Source organism: Vidua macroura, chromosome 13 (assembly GCF_024509145.1).
Source record: "Vidua macroura isolate BioBank_ID:100142 chromosome 13, ASM2450914v1, whole genome shotgun sequence".
NCBI classification, from domain to species: Eukaryota; Metazoa; Chordata; class Aves; order Passeriformes; family Viduidae; genus Vidua; species Vidua macroura.
This window is the reverse complement of record NC_071583.1, coordinates 12,583,813-12,599,515: the sequence shown is the minus strand read 5'-3', so window position 1 is coordinate 12,599,515 and position 15,703 is coordinate 12,583,813. Positions and strand designations below refer to the sequence as shown.

Below are 15,703 nucleotides of genomic sequence, written 5' to 3'. Positions count from 1 at the left end.
GGCGGGTGCGGGTGCGGGTCGGGGCCGGCCGGGCCGGCGCGGGGGGAGCGGAGCCGCGGGGGCTCAGCGCGGTGGCCGCCATGCCCGGCATCGACAAATTGCCCATCGAGGAGACGCTGGAGGACAGCCCGCAGGTGAGACAGGCCCAGCGGAGGCCACATCGGGCCCAGCCCCTGCTGGCGGGCCCAGCGCTGCTTCCCTGTCGTTCCCGGCCCCGGGAGAGCCGCGGCGGTGGCCGGGAGGAAGGGTGACGCCCCAGCAGCGCGGCGGGGACGCTGCCTGCACGGCCCCGCGGGGCTCCGACAGTCTCGGCTCGGGCTTTCCGCCGCGGCCGTGTCCTGCGAACGCCCGCTCGGAGCAGCGCGGCGCCGTGGCCCGCTGGCCCCGCCGGCGCTCCCGGGAGAGCCGCGGGCCGGGAGCGGGGCCGCAGCTCCGGGCCCGGGTGCTGCGGGTGCTGCGGCACCTCTGTCGGGGCAGCGCCGGCATCGGCAGCGGCTCTCTGATCTCCGCCCCCCGCCTCCGCACTCGGGCTCGATTTTGGACACCTCGTGCCCACAAAACCCGTGTTGCCTTCTCAAAACGATTTTTCCTCTTTGTTGTTCACCAAGGCGCGTTAAGGTTTAGTGGACCCGTGTGAGGAGCGGGTGCTGCGTGAGGCTGTCGCGGCGGTGGGTAGTGCGGAGAGTAGGTGGGAAGCACATGGTGCCCGGAGGCCTCTCCTTGCTCCGATTCTTCTCTTGCCTTGCTGCTGCCTGATCTGCGTCAGCGATGCTCTGTAGCACTGGAGTTTCTTTCTAAAGTAGGAAATGCTGTATTCAGTGGCTCTGGTTTCTCTTGCTCGCAGCAGCAACAGCAAATGTGCTGTGCTTCTTAGATGTGGGGAAAAGTTTGCAATGTATTTTCTTTTATGGCAGCCTTTTGAATTAAGATCCTTGTTCTGGTGCACGGTTTACATAGTGAGCAGGATGTCCTGTATTGCAATAGCATGGTGCATTGGTAGTTTTAATTCCTTGGTCATAGGAAGAGAAACTTTCACTTGTTAAAAAGGGAAATTTAACCCCTAAAATTACAATTATTTTAACAATTCTCTATCAAGTGGAAGGATGACGTCAAAAAGGCAAGAGAAGGCTATGCACAAAAGGAATCATTGATTTCCCAAGGACAGTGCCCCAGATAGCTCAAATGCTAAATGTGAAATGAGATCTGGCCTCTACTGTGGGTTCTGGTCCAGGGCTCAAACCTGCTGTCATCTCATGAAGAGGAAAAAATTTCGAAAGTCCTGTAATAATACTGATTAAAAAAATTATCTCTTGAAGGTCTTTTCTTAGTATGAGGAAGTCAGAACTATTCGTATTTATAGGAAATGTCAAATGTAACATGAATTTAGGACCATCTGAGGACATTTGGGAAGCACATGAAAAATGTTACTTACTGGAATGTAATTGTAATTCTAGAATCTTCTAAACTCTGAGGTTAGCTGTGATACAGACAAGCAAAGACTAATTCAGCCCGATGTGTCTGAGATGCTTAAGTAATTGGATTTGTCAATATTGTCTTTTTTTTAGGTAGAAAATTTACATCTTTCAGTCAGTGTGGTATTTCAGATGAATTCTGGGAGCCAGGTCCTCTAGTAAGGACTCAGTGGTTTTCTGTTAGGTTGGTCCGTCTGTTACATTAGTTAATTTCTGTTACTTCGAAATCAATGGGGTGGAAATGACAGCAAATGTTGTTTGAAGAAAGCAGAATCCTCTCTGGAGGAGTTGCCATGACTTGGATACATTCATGCTGGGATATGGCCAAGCCCATCAGCCTGGGTGATTTTTTAGTGCTGCACCATGGCCTGGAGTTCATGTTTCAGACATTGACTGTAGGTGTATAAACGTCATATCAAACTTATTCTGTGTCTGAGGGAGGGAAAGGCTTTTCAAAAATGCCCAAACCCATTCATTTCCTGTTGTCACAGGATCAAAATCTAACCACTGTGCTTGTCAGGCCTAAACCAAACGCCAAGTTTACACAGTCTTTTGCTATGCAAAGCAGGGCAATTTACTCATTAACCTAGGACATGTATTACACACACACTCGGTGTGTATTTAGAGAGTTTCTGCTCACACTGATTTGCGTTCCCAAAGCACAACAAACAAGCCAAGAGACTGGTAGCACAGGCTGTGGCTCCTGTCACCTGCAGTGCCCTCCATCTGATGCCATAGAAGGCTTAACACTGACTTCTAACGAGGGGGTTCATTGTGCAGCTTCTCCCTGGTCCTTTCCTTGCTTGCTCACAAACACGGATTGAAAGGAACTCAAAGAAAATGCAAAACGATGCAGAGTTTTACTAGAAACATAAGTAAACAATTGCTCTAATTTTCTGCTAAGCAGAAGTCTGCCATAGCTTGTTTACAGTTTCAGATTAATTTCTATCCATTAGTATCATATGGTATTATTTTGACAGTTGAACATCAATAACAGACATTTTTAAAGTAAAGCATAAAAATCATTTTTTTCCATGTTCAGTTTTAAAGAGTAAGCATAATCCAGAAACCTTACATAATACTCCTTTAAAATTACAAGCTCAGGTTTATTTATGTTCAGGTTTAAAGGTCATGACTATATAATTCAATGGTTATAGTACCTTGTAATTTTTTCTTTTGCATTCTTTCGTGGATGTCTACCCTAATGGGACAATCAAGGCTGTTAGGATGACACACGTTGCAACACCTGGCAAAGATTTGAGTTCTCCTCCACCTCTTTCCACTTGTTTTATAATTAGAACCAGCATTAAAACTATTTATTGTGCTGATATTTTTTAATATTTAAATATCTTTTAGACATTATAAAGCATGACAGTAGTTGTGATACAGCCAGGCATCTAATGCAACTTAGATAAAATAATCTTATGTCAAAAGAATTGTTAAATAATATACTTTATATGGGTTTAATATGTTCTCTTTGATTATCATTAAAAACAAAAAATCAGAAATAGCTGAAAAAGACCTTCATGCTTCAAGGGGAGATGGACTAAAGACATCAGTAATTGCAAGACAGCCTAGGGTAGACTAAAAAATAGAATTTCCAATTTCAAGTGTTTAATGATCATAGTTTGGGGGAAAAATTATGTCCTTAAGATTATTTTAATTTTCTGCCTGTACATTAATTTTAGTGTAATCCTAGAAACAAAGCTTAGTCCTTTTGCTAAAACATTGCCAAAGTATTTCCTCTGTGGCTCTTGCAAGCACTGCTCCTGCTTCTACAGCCAAGCATCCCAAGCAATGTTTTAAGAAAAGCCAGTGTGGCCTGTGCAGAGTTACTGGTACATCCTCTGCTTTCCCCCCTTTGGGATTTTTGTCTTGGTGGAAGGAAGCCATTCAAAATCCTCATGGTGAGGAGGAATAACCTTGCTTCCAAGTGCAAAAAGGATGCAAGAACATGCAGTCAGCATCTCATTTAAGCTTACAGGCAAATTACACCTGAGCAACCTGATTGCCTTCTTATGGAGTCAGTCCTTTGGGCAGAAGGGAGAGCAGGGGATGTCAGTCACCCTGGCTTATGCAAGCACTCTGACACGATCTGGCAACATTCTTCTGGCCAAAAGGGAGAGGTATGCACTGTGACCTGAGTGGAAAGCTGGGTGGATAGTTGTGCTTATAGATGGAGATCAGTGTTTTGGTTTAATAGGTAGCCAGTGATAAAAGAGGTTGATTTTTGAGATGGAGGTTGTTAAGCACCATCAGTGATGCACGCAGTGCAGTTGGACACAGGAGTCACCAGGCTTGTGGGTGACACCAGCTAAAGAGCAGACAGACTGACAAGCCAGGGTAGGGACAGATCTTTTCACTCCCTTTCAGTGGTGAGAAACATGTATGTTGAGGACAGTCAAATGCAGGTGGTATTGTTTGGTTTGGTTTGGTGTAGTTCCTCAACCTTTTGATCACAGAATTGATGGTTATTCCACAGGTAAACTACAGGTTCAAGCATAACCAGCAACTGTCTGTGTTCAGGTTGGACAGTATGAGACAGTCACAGCCTTTATTTGGATCTCACTGCAGAGGAAATGTGTATACCTGGCAAGCTGTTTAATACCAGTAATCTTTACCCTTCTCCTTAGGGATGTACCATAGTGAGCCCAGTAGTTGCCCACAGTTTCAACATTTAACAGTTGTCCATCTCCCTTGGCCCTTTCCTTTCTGAAAATGTATTAACCTGGAGAGAGGCTGACAGCAGGAGGAAGGCTGAGCTTGGGTATCTGTAAGATTCTCTGGCATGCAGCAGGTATCATTCCTTTAAACACTGTTGGAGGGTTTATAAAATTTTCAGTAATGAAACCTGAAATAATGCTATTTAAGTCTGAAATTCCATTATATTTAAATTCTTCTCTTCTAACTTGTCATGATTGTGTTTTGGCTGTTTGATTGTTACAGACCCGCTCTTTGCTGGGAGTATTTGAAGAAGATGCTGCTGCAATATCCAATTACATCAATCAGTTGTTTCAAGCCATGCACAGAATATATGATGCTCAGGTAGTGTTAATGAAATTCTTGAATACATTATAAAGCTTTGGAACCACATTTCATGTTTCTGGCTTTTTTGACATTATAATGAGCAGTATGCTTTTCTTTAACTTCCATATGTTTTAAATGAAGAAGTGAAATAAAGTAAGAATTAATGATTGCTTTTCTGTATGTAAGGGAGTGGTAAAGACTAAATTCTTGTGATTATTTTTGCAACAGAATTTCTTATGACAAGTGAAATTATATTCTCTGTTCTCCAAGTAACTCTAATGTATTTTCCAAGTGTTTCTAAAATGTGGCACACACTAAAATGATCTCGGTGTGTATAATAGTGTGTATCAAGTGGGAGGTTATTTTTTACCCACAATATATTCATGTTTCACTCATCTAGAAATAACTCCAGAAACATGTTTTTATGCCAGAAACAGAATCTATTTTGTATGATTTTCTAAAAATTTGAGTTTGTCTGTATTTTTAATTTAGATATACTTTACTTGTGTGCCTTTTTATTGATTTTCATGTTTCCCTTTTTTGTTAATCAGAATGAATTAAGTGCAGCAACTCATCTGACTTCAAAGCTTCTGAAGGAATATGAGAAACAGGTATTGCACAAATCATGTTGTCTGTGTGTGGTCAGATACTGTGGTCAAAATACTGTGTATTTTTGTAGTATTTTATCTCCCAGAGCACAGTGTAGAATATATTTAGGTTTGGTCCAGATAAAATGAACTTCTGTGGTTGGTGATTTAAATTGTTGCCAAAATAATCTACTGTCTTTATTTTAGTTCTTCCAACTAAACCAGAATGAAGTTCCTCTTATCATGAATAATATTAATAACTTTTGAAATATTTTACTTTTGGATTAGTTTTTTTGAGAATTGCTTAGGGTAGTTCTGTTTTGTTTTTACTTTATAAACCTGTTTACCCTTAAGTGCTTAAATATCAATAGTCCCAAAGAGAAGAGAGTGCATTGTAATCTCCAAATTACAAGCATAATTTGCTCTGTGAGCATAATTCCATCTCTGAAAGCACAGACTGTGGAATCCATAACTTTCTTCCCTCGTAATCTGTACTAGGAAGGGTTCTTTGTTTGTAGCTTTGTTGCTGGGTCCCATTTTCTGAGGTTAAAAATGTTTAAAACAAAACTTTGCTCTTTTATGAGGCTGCTGCTCCCTATCCTCCTTTTCCACCTAACAAGGTGAACTGCTTCAATATATCTTAACTGTGTAATATTTTAAAATAATGGAATACCTGATATGTTCATAGAGATGATTATTCCAGTTTTGTGAATGGCATAAAACACTGCAAACAACAGAACTCTTTTTGCCTTCTCAGCGTTTTCCACTTGGGGGAGATGATGAAGTCATGACTTCCACTCTGCAGCAATTTGCAAAAGTGATTGATGAGGTAAGTCCTTGTATGTGCTTTGCTAATCTGTCAGGTACAGACAGATTTAACTGCCTAATTACTCCTTTTTTAAGCCAGGAGCTACAGAAATGGCATTCATTTGTCAGCAAGGTAACAATTAATAGTATATTGCAGCATCTATTTAAAGTTACATAACCTTAAGATAAAGAAGGAATTCAGCAAAATGAGGATACATTGCTGAAATAAAAGATAGTTTAACTACTAGAGATAGATCCAAAACCATTTCACAGTGGCAGTTAGCAACTAGGTACATGAGGGTATCTGAATTGCCTGATTTCAGGTACCTGACTGACAGAGGACCCTCCTGCTGTCTCTCTTAGGTACTGACTCATAGAACACACAACTGAGCACCATTAAGAGCTGAATCAGGATTTTTGTTGTGATCCCTCTCCTCACTTAAACAGCATTTTAGGAGGAGGATCACATTTTGTTCTGCCTTGGTGAGCTGTGGAAGATGGGCTGTGACATAGCTGGAGGGAAACTGGAGAAATAAACAGACTAGCCAGGATGAATGAGACTGTTTTTGGACAAGATCCAGTAGCTTGGAAAAAGTTCCGACAAAAACTAAACTCTAAAGGTTTTCTGTAAAAAAACTGATGATGAGATCTGGAACCTAGAAAAAGGTAGCTGCAAAAACAGGAACATGCAAAAATGGGTTTGAGTTGTACATGTCGTCTTTGAGTGACATTGATGTCCACCTATTGTGTTGGTCTCAGTACTGGTTTCCTAAGATTTTCTTCTTTTGTCTTTTTCAGCTCAGCTCTTGCCATGCAGTACTTTCAACTCAGCTTGCAGATGCAATGATGTTTCCTATTACCCAGTTTAAAGAAAGGGATCTAAAAGGTAGAGGACTTGACCAAATACTGTTTTTTCAACAGCAGCAACAATAAAAACATAGCATTTTATCTTCATAGCTCTTGTTTCACTAAATAGAACACACCACTTATTTTTCAGCTCTCAAAAGTATGCATCTCCCCATTTAAAAAGCAAAGTAAGTTATTTCTATTAATGAGACGGTGTAGTACTTACTATATTGAGATTTAGTAATGTGGTTATTCAACTCTGCTGGTAGTACAGGTGACTTCTTATGTGCAGACATAAGGTGCTTCCAGCTTCTTATTTTTGTAATAATTATATCTTGTGCCTGGTTTAAAATAACACCTAATGTGTGTGATGATGATAGATTTTACTCAAGATACCGGAGTGAACAGACTGCTGTGGCAAATGGGCTTCCAAGTAGAAATTAAGAATTAAGCTCCAAGTAACTTAAATATCCCTATTGTGAACATTCTAGAGCGGGTATATCTAAGATATGAATATCTGAAGTCTAAATTGATATAAAAATTACAAGTCTCTCATAAGTCTTCTAACTTCATCAGTCTTGGAAAATACTTCTTTGGCAATAGTTCACAGCAAAATTATTGATGGAAAAGATTATGGTTTGGGTCTTTTTTTTTTTTTTTTTTTTGAGCAAGAGAACATGACTATACCAAGGCTGCTATTTCTTCTCATGACTTGAAAAAATCTCCTGTTAGTACTTGCTGAAGAGGCATCCCTGAGGCAATAAAAATGAATTAAATTTTCCTACTGCAAGATTTAGCCACCAGCTGGTGTGGTTTGTAATGATCCTACACTTCTTTATGAGCTTCATAGGCACTTCCTGGAAAGTTTTTTTTCTTCTTGCTTTACCATAAAGTTGATTATGGCTCTCTGCTGGTTTGTATTGTAATATGGCACAAACCACAACAAGATCAGAACAGGTGTAAGGTATTGTACTGGTTCCAGTTCCTGGCACAGAGAGCAATAACCAGCTGGAACTTGGCTGATTTTAGCTGGGAGGAGTCCCAATGTGTTTTGGGCTTTGGTACTGCCCATCTCCCATGCTTGCATTTCCCCAGCTCAAACCAGAACCCAGACTGGAACTACATTTGTATTGATGATGACTTTCAAAGACTTCTGAAAAGAAATTCCTCCTTACAGTATTACAGTACAGTTGTTTTTTTTTTTTTTTTAGGAAAGCACAGAAATGATCCTCAGGCCCCAGGTAGAAGCAGACTTGCCTGGCCATGTAGTGCCTGTGCTGGTAGCTCAGTATGGTACAAGGTGTTACCTTCAATTGCTCAGTAGTGAAACATTTCATGAGAAACTGTAATACATGAATGTTACATTAATAACACCTTACTTAAATTGTGATATGTTGTTTTTTTAGAGATATTAACCCTGAAAGAAGTTTTCCAAATTGCAAGCAATGGTAAGTGTAAAGTACTTAATCTTATCAGTATTACAAGACAACAGTATTATTGTAGATTATTATTTGTCCTTAACTAGTGGAGTTAAGCCTGTAGGCTTAAAGTAACTAATTAAGATGTAATTTTTCTGATTGATGCTTAGGCACTCAATTTCCCTGGTTCACTTGTAAATCTCTGCTCCGTGTACTGAAGCATTAAGGCAGATTGAAAGGGTTTTTTTGCAAAACCTTAAGTGTATGTATGATTATTAAATAATGTAGGATTATGCCACCAAAATTACAAAAAGAGTAAGGTGCTAGCTCACTTCTTAAAGTCAGGACTGGATCAATAAAAAAATTACCATCCTAAAATAAATTTCATAGTTCTCCTCCCTATTTTCAGAAGTTATTTTTTAGCTGCCTCTAATATATCCATGTAGAGAACTTATTATTTAAATAACATTCTACTTCTCTCAGTGAAGATTGTTTCATTGCTTTAGAAGCAAAAAATATTAGATACAGGTTTTCATAATGTAAAGTTTCTCTACTTAATGGACATTTCTTCTTTGAAAAATAGTGGATGTTTAGGGAACTTTGTAACAATTTGGCAACATTTGCATCTGGTTAGAATTTTTCTTCAGCCCAAGTATTTATTGCAGTGAAGTGATTATAAACAGACAAGAACAGTTCCTCAAGGTGTTAGTATGATAGAACTTTGCATTCAGCTGTCTAACACTGTGATATAAAAGGTTTTCTGCTCTGTTTCATAAGTCTTTAATTTGTGAAAATGATCATAAATTCTCTCTTGATTGCTTAGACCATGATGCTGCCATTACCAGATACAGTCGGTTGTCAAAAAGAAAGGAAAATGAAAAGGTTTGTAAAACAAAATCTTAATATAAAGATTTTTAGAGAAGATAAGAAATAATTTTAATCTTATATATTTTTATGATGGAACACAGTGTATGGCAGATTCTTTGTGACATTTGATAGCTTTTAGCAGTCTAGACAGAAAAGCAGGTTTCTCCAATACATGCCTGTCCTGTAACACTGACAGTGCTTTAGGAATAATATTGTGATATCAGAGTCAGTTTGTTTCTGTGAAGAAATAACCACACTTTCCAGGTAGAAAAGAATGCTGTATTTGTTTTTCACATATCTCATGTTTAAATTATAGAAGTGGAATAGTAAAATATGCAGCAGCTAGTGATAGAGGGTAGAACATGACTGTGGGTTTTTCCATGCTGGCTGTAAAGCTGTCCAGAAGGCATGTGATCAATGTCAATCTCAAACATTCCTTTTTTTCCCTCCCCTTGTCTGTGTCTCTTCAGATCAAGGCTGAAGTTACAGAAGATGTATATACTTCAAGGAAAAAACAGCATCAGACTATGATGCATTATTTCTGTGCATTAAATACTCTCCAGTACAAAAAGAAAATTTCTCTGCTAGAACCCTTGCTAGGATACATGCAAGCTCAGGTAATTTCAGATTCTGAAAGCTGTAGATCTGAAAGAAGAAATAAAAGTACTTCATGAAGGTTGAAGTACTGAAATCCATTGCAAGCCCTCTTCTGCAGTCCAAGGAAGGAAATGGAGAAAAAGACCCACCCATCCACTTCTCTGAGCTGCCACAGCTGCTGCCCTGGTGGTGCCATTACTTAGCACTGGTCGTTGCCCACTCACTGCAGGAATCTCTTCATGAGATGCCCTCACTGCCATCACAGAGTCTTTTAGCAAAGTCTGGGTGACAAATATAACGGTTAATTTTCCCCGAGAACCCAGATGGCTGGAGTTGATGCAGTGCCTAGATTTTTACTGCTGGGCACTTGATTCCACTAAATGGAAGAACTGATTAGAGCTTTCATGCAAATGCACATAGAAGTGAAGCTTCTCAGCAAATAACATGGAGACAGTTAAACTCATTCCTGTGGCAGCTGTTCTGAAATGAGATACTCATCAAAAGCCACAAAACAACTGTTTTCAGTCAAGACTGTGGACAAGCCAGAATGCTGAAAAACTTTCTGCTTTGGTTTTGCTTAATAAGTTCATGATTGGTTTACTTGAGGATGGGTGCCAAAAATAGAACTATGATAAAGTTATTTGGACAGACTTTGTATTTTTGGAAGTACGTTTTTAAGCATGAGCTTTGGGGTTTTTCTTTGCAAGTCAAGCTTTCCAGCATCTGGCACTGCTACAGTGACCTGACTAGAAATCAACTTCTGCACACTGTCTGAAAGCTTTCCAAAGGCAAGAACTCTTGCTTTCTTTTGAAACTTTGCAGCTTGTATTTAAGAGCCAAGTTCTGCATGTTTTGTGCAGTAAAGTAAGTGCAACCTGGTGCTTAGGTGGAGCTTTTTGCTGAATCTATGAAACAGAAGGGCAGGGCCATGTCCCAGGGCTTCCTGTTCTAACCTCAGTTTAGCCGTGGCAGATCTTCTGGCCCATTATGGAGTACCCTGTGCTTAAAATACATATTGTTAGTTCCCTGTGGATGGCCCTGGACAAATCCTCACAGGTTCTCTCATATGTGCCCCAAATTACCCCCCAGAAGAACAGGTGGCAGAATGGTGGCACTGAAAAAGGACAGAGAGACCTTGGGCATGTTTCCAGGCAGTTCCTGTGTGCTTCTGTATTTTCTCCAGGCAGCTCTGTTCATGTCCTTGTGCAGCCTTCACCTGCAGCCACAAACACACATTCTGCTGCTTTTAGTAAGAGGCTTTGGTGGGAATGAGGGATGAAAACAGATTTCTCTGAGAAACTTCAGCCTTCTATGACTTCATCTGTTAATTGTTAGTGTAGTTTTATTAATGACTAAATTCTCCCTTTTCATCCTTTTTTCTTTAAAGATAAGCTTTTTTAAAATGGGTTCAGAAAATCTTACTGAGCAACTGGAAGAATTTTTGACCAATATTGGCACAAGTGTACAGAAGTAAGTTGGCTTTGTTGAATTTTGAAATTATATGAAAATTATTTTTTTCTATTTCTACTTATTAATAAATTATCTTTGTTAATAACACATTTTTATCTTAGTGTTCGCAGGGAAATGGATTGTGAAGTAGAAAACATGCAACAAACTATAGAGGACTTGGAAGTAGCCAGTGATCCACTGTATTTGCCTGATCCTGATCCTACCAAATTTCCTGCTCATAGGAATCTAACACGGAAAGCTGGCTATCTCAATGCAAGAAAGTAAGAGTAACTTGTTATTTTAAAATTCCAGAGTATTTAATTTTGAAAAAGGAAAGCTAAAGAAGCTGGAAATTTTTTTAGATGTTAGCTATGCTGGTTTTATAAATTTAGTTGAATAAGTCACATAAGAGCTATTCTGTTTCTTTCTTTGGACTTCTTCACCTAGTTACTGTTAAATTCATTGTTACACTGACATAATCTCATTCAGGTGCAAAGCATAATTATCCTGATTTTAGTATAAATTTTCCTGAATTTTCACAGTTAAAAAAAAAAAAAAAAAAAGGTTTGATAGTGTAATTTCTCTGCATCCTAACATGGAAGTAACAAGATTCCATCTATCAGGATTTTTCTGGAAGTGTCTGTTAAAGCTTTGGGATTCAAATCACTAATAAAACATTGTAATTTGCTCTAAACAAGGCAAAACACTCTGTTAACCAAAATACCCTTGGGAGGAGCTTCTGGATTCCATGCAGCTCATTGTCCACAGGAGGGAGCTGTGCCTCTAGGGAAGTCCCACAGCTGTTTTTCAGAGCTACTAAAAATAAGTTGTAACATTGAAATTTTTTTACTGTAATTTATATAATAAGCTCCAAGGAATTAAAAAAAAAAAGACTACTTTTACAACAACAGTTAAAATAAAATACTTACTGAATGAGGCATTAATTTCTGTATTAGAACACAATTTCAGCAACTAATATTATAGAGTGTCTGAGCAAAAAGGAAGGCTAACTGAGGGCTGCTTTTTATCTTTCAGTAAGACAGGGCTGGTGTCTTCCAGTTGGGAGAGACAGTTTTACTTCACTCAAGGTGGAAATCTGATGAGCCAGGCAAGAGGAGATGTGGCTGGGGGACTTGTCATGGACATAGACAATTGCTCTGTGATGGCTGTGGACTGTGAGGACAGACGGTACTGTTTCCAGATAACATCTTTTGATGGCAAAAAGTGAGTGGTCTTACATTGCTGGTTCTTGTAAGAAATACTGGAGTCACTAATTAGGAAAAGAAAGATGGCCTGCCTTTGGCTAGATGTTAACTTGATATATTCTGTGGATATTTAGAAGCAAAATCTGGGATATCCTTTGAACTGTGTTAACTGGATTTTTGTTTATAAACTCTATAATGTAGCTCAGTAGTATTTCAAAATAAGATTATGGTAATTAGTTGACAATCACCTATTATTGCTTTTTGTGAATACTTAAGTATTACATGGATACAATTAGAATTGTGATGCTTTTCTGTTTCCTTTTGAAAGGAAAGCATAGGTTCCTCCCCATCCTAATTAAATGTTGACTGCACTCAGCACAAACACAATCTTCAGCCTTTCCTAACTTGTTCAAAGTGTAAATATGAAAATGTAATTTATTGGCTGACTGTATTTGTGAGGCATTTTAGATACACAAAACTGTGTTTTCCATTCTTCTCTTTCAGGTCTTCAATCTTACAAGCAGAAAGTAAAAAAGATTATGAAGAGGTAAGCTTATAGGAGGTGTGCATGGAGCCCAGTGATTTTCTGCTGCACAGAAAGAATGCATTCCTAACCATAGCTGGATACTGCTGCTTTTTTTATTTGTTTGTTTCTACTTATTAATAAATTATCTTTGTTAGTAACACCTTGTTTATCTTAAGTGTTCCTCTTAGTTTCCTCCTTCAGATAAAAGTTGAAAAGCCAGCAACAGGAGCAAATGGTTTTCCAGAGCAGAGAGAGAAAGCAGATTCTAGCTTTTAGATGCAAGAAATGAGCAAATTCCAAAAAGCCAAATTGAATTTTTATAATGTCATGAAGAAACAATGTCATCTGCAGCACAGAATAAAGAAGAACAGAGAATCCTGATGAGTCTTTTTTTTAATTCTGATGAGTTGTGAGTTAGGCTTTCTTCAGTTTTACTATGACTAAAATCTTAAATTGTAGGGTGCAGTATGCAGGTGGCAGTGAATTTAATGACAAGCTGGATCTGCAGAATATTTGGCTCTCTGAATTTACAAAGAAAGTAGAAAAAGTGTTGAAACTAGCAACTCAGGTAGTCAAGTTTGCTTAGAAAGCATAACAGATTAATTTGTTTTCTTTTTTCTTCCTCTTTTTCAGTGGATTTGTACCATAAACAACATATCTAAGCAGATATATCTAAGTGAAAACCCTGAGGTAACTCTACTAAAATTTATAGTTATGAGTTTTAGTTTTAGTTTACTTTTTATAGAGCAAGTTCATATTGATACAAACTTACATAATGATTTTTGCTTACTAAATTAGGGCAATTGGCCCAATAAAAACTTTTATAACAGAGCATGTGTCTATATATGAAGTGTGTCTTCATGGGTTTTAGTTCACGGTTGAGGGCTGCATTTCTCAAGTGAGATTTTTCTTTTGGTTTTCCTGGCTACATTTGCTTATTTTGCCAGAGTTATCATTGGAGCTTTTCTCTATTGCCTTTTATTAACATTGGCAGTATTTTAAGGCCAATGTGTTCATTTAAATTGAGAAAGTTAACATCAGGTTATGTGTTTGAAGAAAAGTTGGAAGAAAATGCTGGAGATGTTTTGGTGAAAATTTAAGAATGCAAGATTCTCATGAAGGGTTGAGTTTATAACTTTTCCCAGTTGCATATAAATAAAATCTAAAATTTTGTTTTGAGAAAAGTGTTTTCAGTTATTTTTTCCCATCTCTGCTGCAGGAAATTGCTGCCCGTGTGAACCAGTCAGCTCTGGAGGCTGTCACTCCTTCCCCTTCCTTTCAGCAGAGGCACGAGAGCATGAGGCCAGCTGTGTAAGTGAAGCAACCAGAGGGCATTTGAGGTGCACATATAAGGAGAAAATCCTGGATAAAGTTACAGGGAAAAAAAAAAGCCTAACAAAGCTACAGATGTTTTTGTGATCAGAACTAAATCTTTGAGAGGCCAGAGGAAAGTTTCCTGAACACACCTTTCACTGCTGAAGCACTGTTAAGCATCCTTTGTTACAAGTAATCCTAATGCCAACTGGTGGACACCTTGGTTTCATAATTTCTGTTTTGTTGTGTGATTTCTTGATGAGATTTTTCTTCATGTGTCCAATTCCTGGAAGCAGACCTCAGACTGTATTATATTTAATATGTGATTATATAGTGATATTAAATCAATCTGATGCAATTACTAATGGAAGTGGTAACTTTAACTGAAATTTGACTAGGTACATAGATTTGTTTGCTATACCCCGATCTTCAGGTATTTGGTGTTTTTTCTTTTTTTTTTTGGGTTTTTGTTTGTTTGTTTGTTTGTTTTTGTTTTTGTTTTACATCTAAGGTCTGGAATACTCTATTGGTGTCCCCTATGGTTTAATTCATTATCAACCTGAACTCACATACCCTAACTTTGCCTTTTTGGTTTTGTTGTAGACAATCTCGTCCTCCTGCAGCTCGTACCAGCAGCTCAGGGTCACTGGGATCTGACTCAGCAGCTCTCTCAGCACTTTCCTTGGATTCCCTTGTTGCCCCTGACACTCCCATCCAATTTGACATAATATCTCCAGTCAGTGAAGATCTGCCTGGCCAAGCAAAGTCATCAGGGCAATCGGGCAGGTATGAAATGTAGAGAGAAGGAAAAAAATCCCTAAAGTTAATGTTACTAATTCAAAAACAAACAAGAAAACCACATTTAAGATGCAGCTCCAGCACACACATTGCCTTTTTCCTGACTGATGTCACAAATTTTGCAGTGGCCAGTGGAGCAAAACAATTTGTTAAACTTAAATGGAATTGTAAAAAAAGGCTTAATTGCATCACTAGAGTCAAGGTGTAGTTTTCTATTTTGCAGCAGCTTTTCTTGCTTTAACAGCCAATGTTTTTATTTACTGATTTATTTTAAACTTTTGGTTTCACAAAGTATTTTCCTTTCCTATTGCTTGCTCACCCAGCAGCTTGGGTTATTTCCTCTTGGAAACTCAAGAGAAATTTGGTAGCCCTGCCTCCAGGTGATGATGGCATACGATGACACTCCTCTTAAGCTGAAAGGTGAGTGAAAATGGTCTAGGCTTCTAGAGTAATTTCACATGCAGACAAGTTAAAATCATCTTAATGATTCATCCAAAACGTAAAAGCATTTTCTCCTACTTGTTATTATATTTGAGTGGGAGATGTACTAAAAACCAAAGACCTGTAAATCATCACTGCACTTCTAGAGCTAAATCTATAGAATTCAGATATGAACAAAATGTATTTGCAGATCCAGCTGCTCTTAACAACAAAAACAGCTAAAAGAGATAAAAACTAATTGATGCAATTCTTGTCACAAAAATGTGTTATATCCCCCTACCTCTAGGAAAATACTTCAATTTTGAATTGCATCTCACAGATGTAAGGGTTGAAATGATAAATACACAAC

The 15,703-nt window shown here is 38.6% G+C and overlaps 1 protein-coding gene across 2 annotated transcripts in view; it reads left to right on the top strand.

Annotated features, from left to right (window-relative positions):
• Positions 1 to 40: 40 nt before the first annotated feature.
• The window catches only part of APPL1 (adaptor protein, phosphotyrosine interacting with PH domain and leucine zipper 1), a 25,787-nt gene continuing 10,124 nt past the window's right edge, over positions 41 to 15,703 (top strand). Inside the window, exons 1-16 of one of the 2 annotated variants that reach the window (XM_053988946.1) lie at positions 41 to 134; positions 4,419 to 4,517; positions 5,051 to 5,110; positions 5,844 to 5,915; positions 6,692 to 6,779; positions 7,951 to 7,980; positions 8,146 to 8,187; positions 8,981 to 9,039; positions 9,495 to 9,641; positions 11,009 to 11,091; positions 11,193 to 11,351; positions 12,106 to 12,294; positions 12,780 to 12,822; positions 13,435 to 13,491; positions 14,021 to 14,112; positions 14,719 to 14,901. In XM_053988946.1, the coding sequence (XP_053844921.1) occupies positions 81 to 134; positions 4,419 to 4,517; positions 5,051 to 5,110; positions 5,844 to 5,915; positions 6,692 to 6,779; positions 7,951 to 7,980; positions 8,146 to 8,187; positions 8,981 to 9,039; positions 9,495 to 9,641; positions 11,009 to 11,091; positions 11,193 to 11,351; positions 12,106 to 12,294; positions 12,780 to 12,822; positions 13,435 to 13,491; positions 14,021 to 14,112; positions 14,719 to 14,901 (1,457 nt within the window). In that variant the 5' untranslated portion in view covers positions 41 to 80. The remainder of the gene's footprint in view (positions 135 to 4,418; positions 4,518 to 5,050; positions 5,111 to 5,843; positions 5,916 to 6,691; positions 6,780 to 7,950; positions 7,981 to 8,145; positions 8,188 to 8,980; positions 9,040 to 9,494; positions 9,642 to 11,008; positions 11,092 to 11,192; positions 11,352 to 12,105; positions 12,295 to 12,779; positions 12,823 to 13,434; positions 13,492 to 14,020; positions 14,113 to 14,718; positions 14,902 to 15,703) is intronic. The other variant, XM_053988947.1, reaches the window with a different exon arrangement.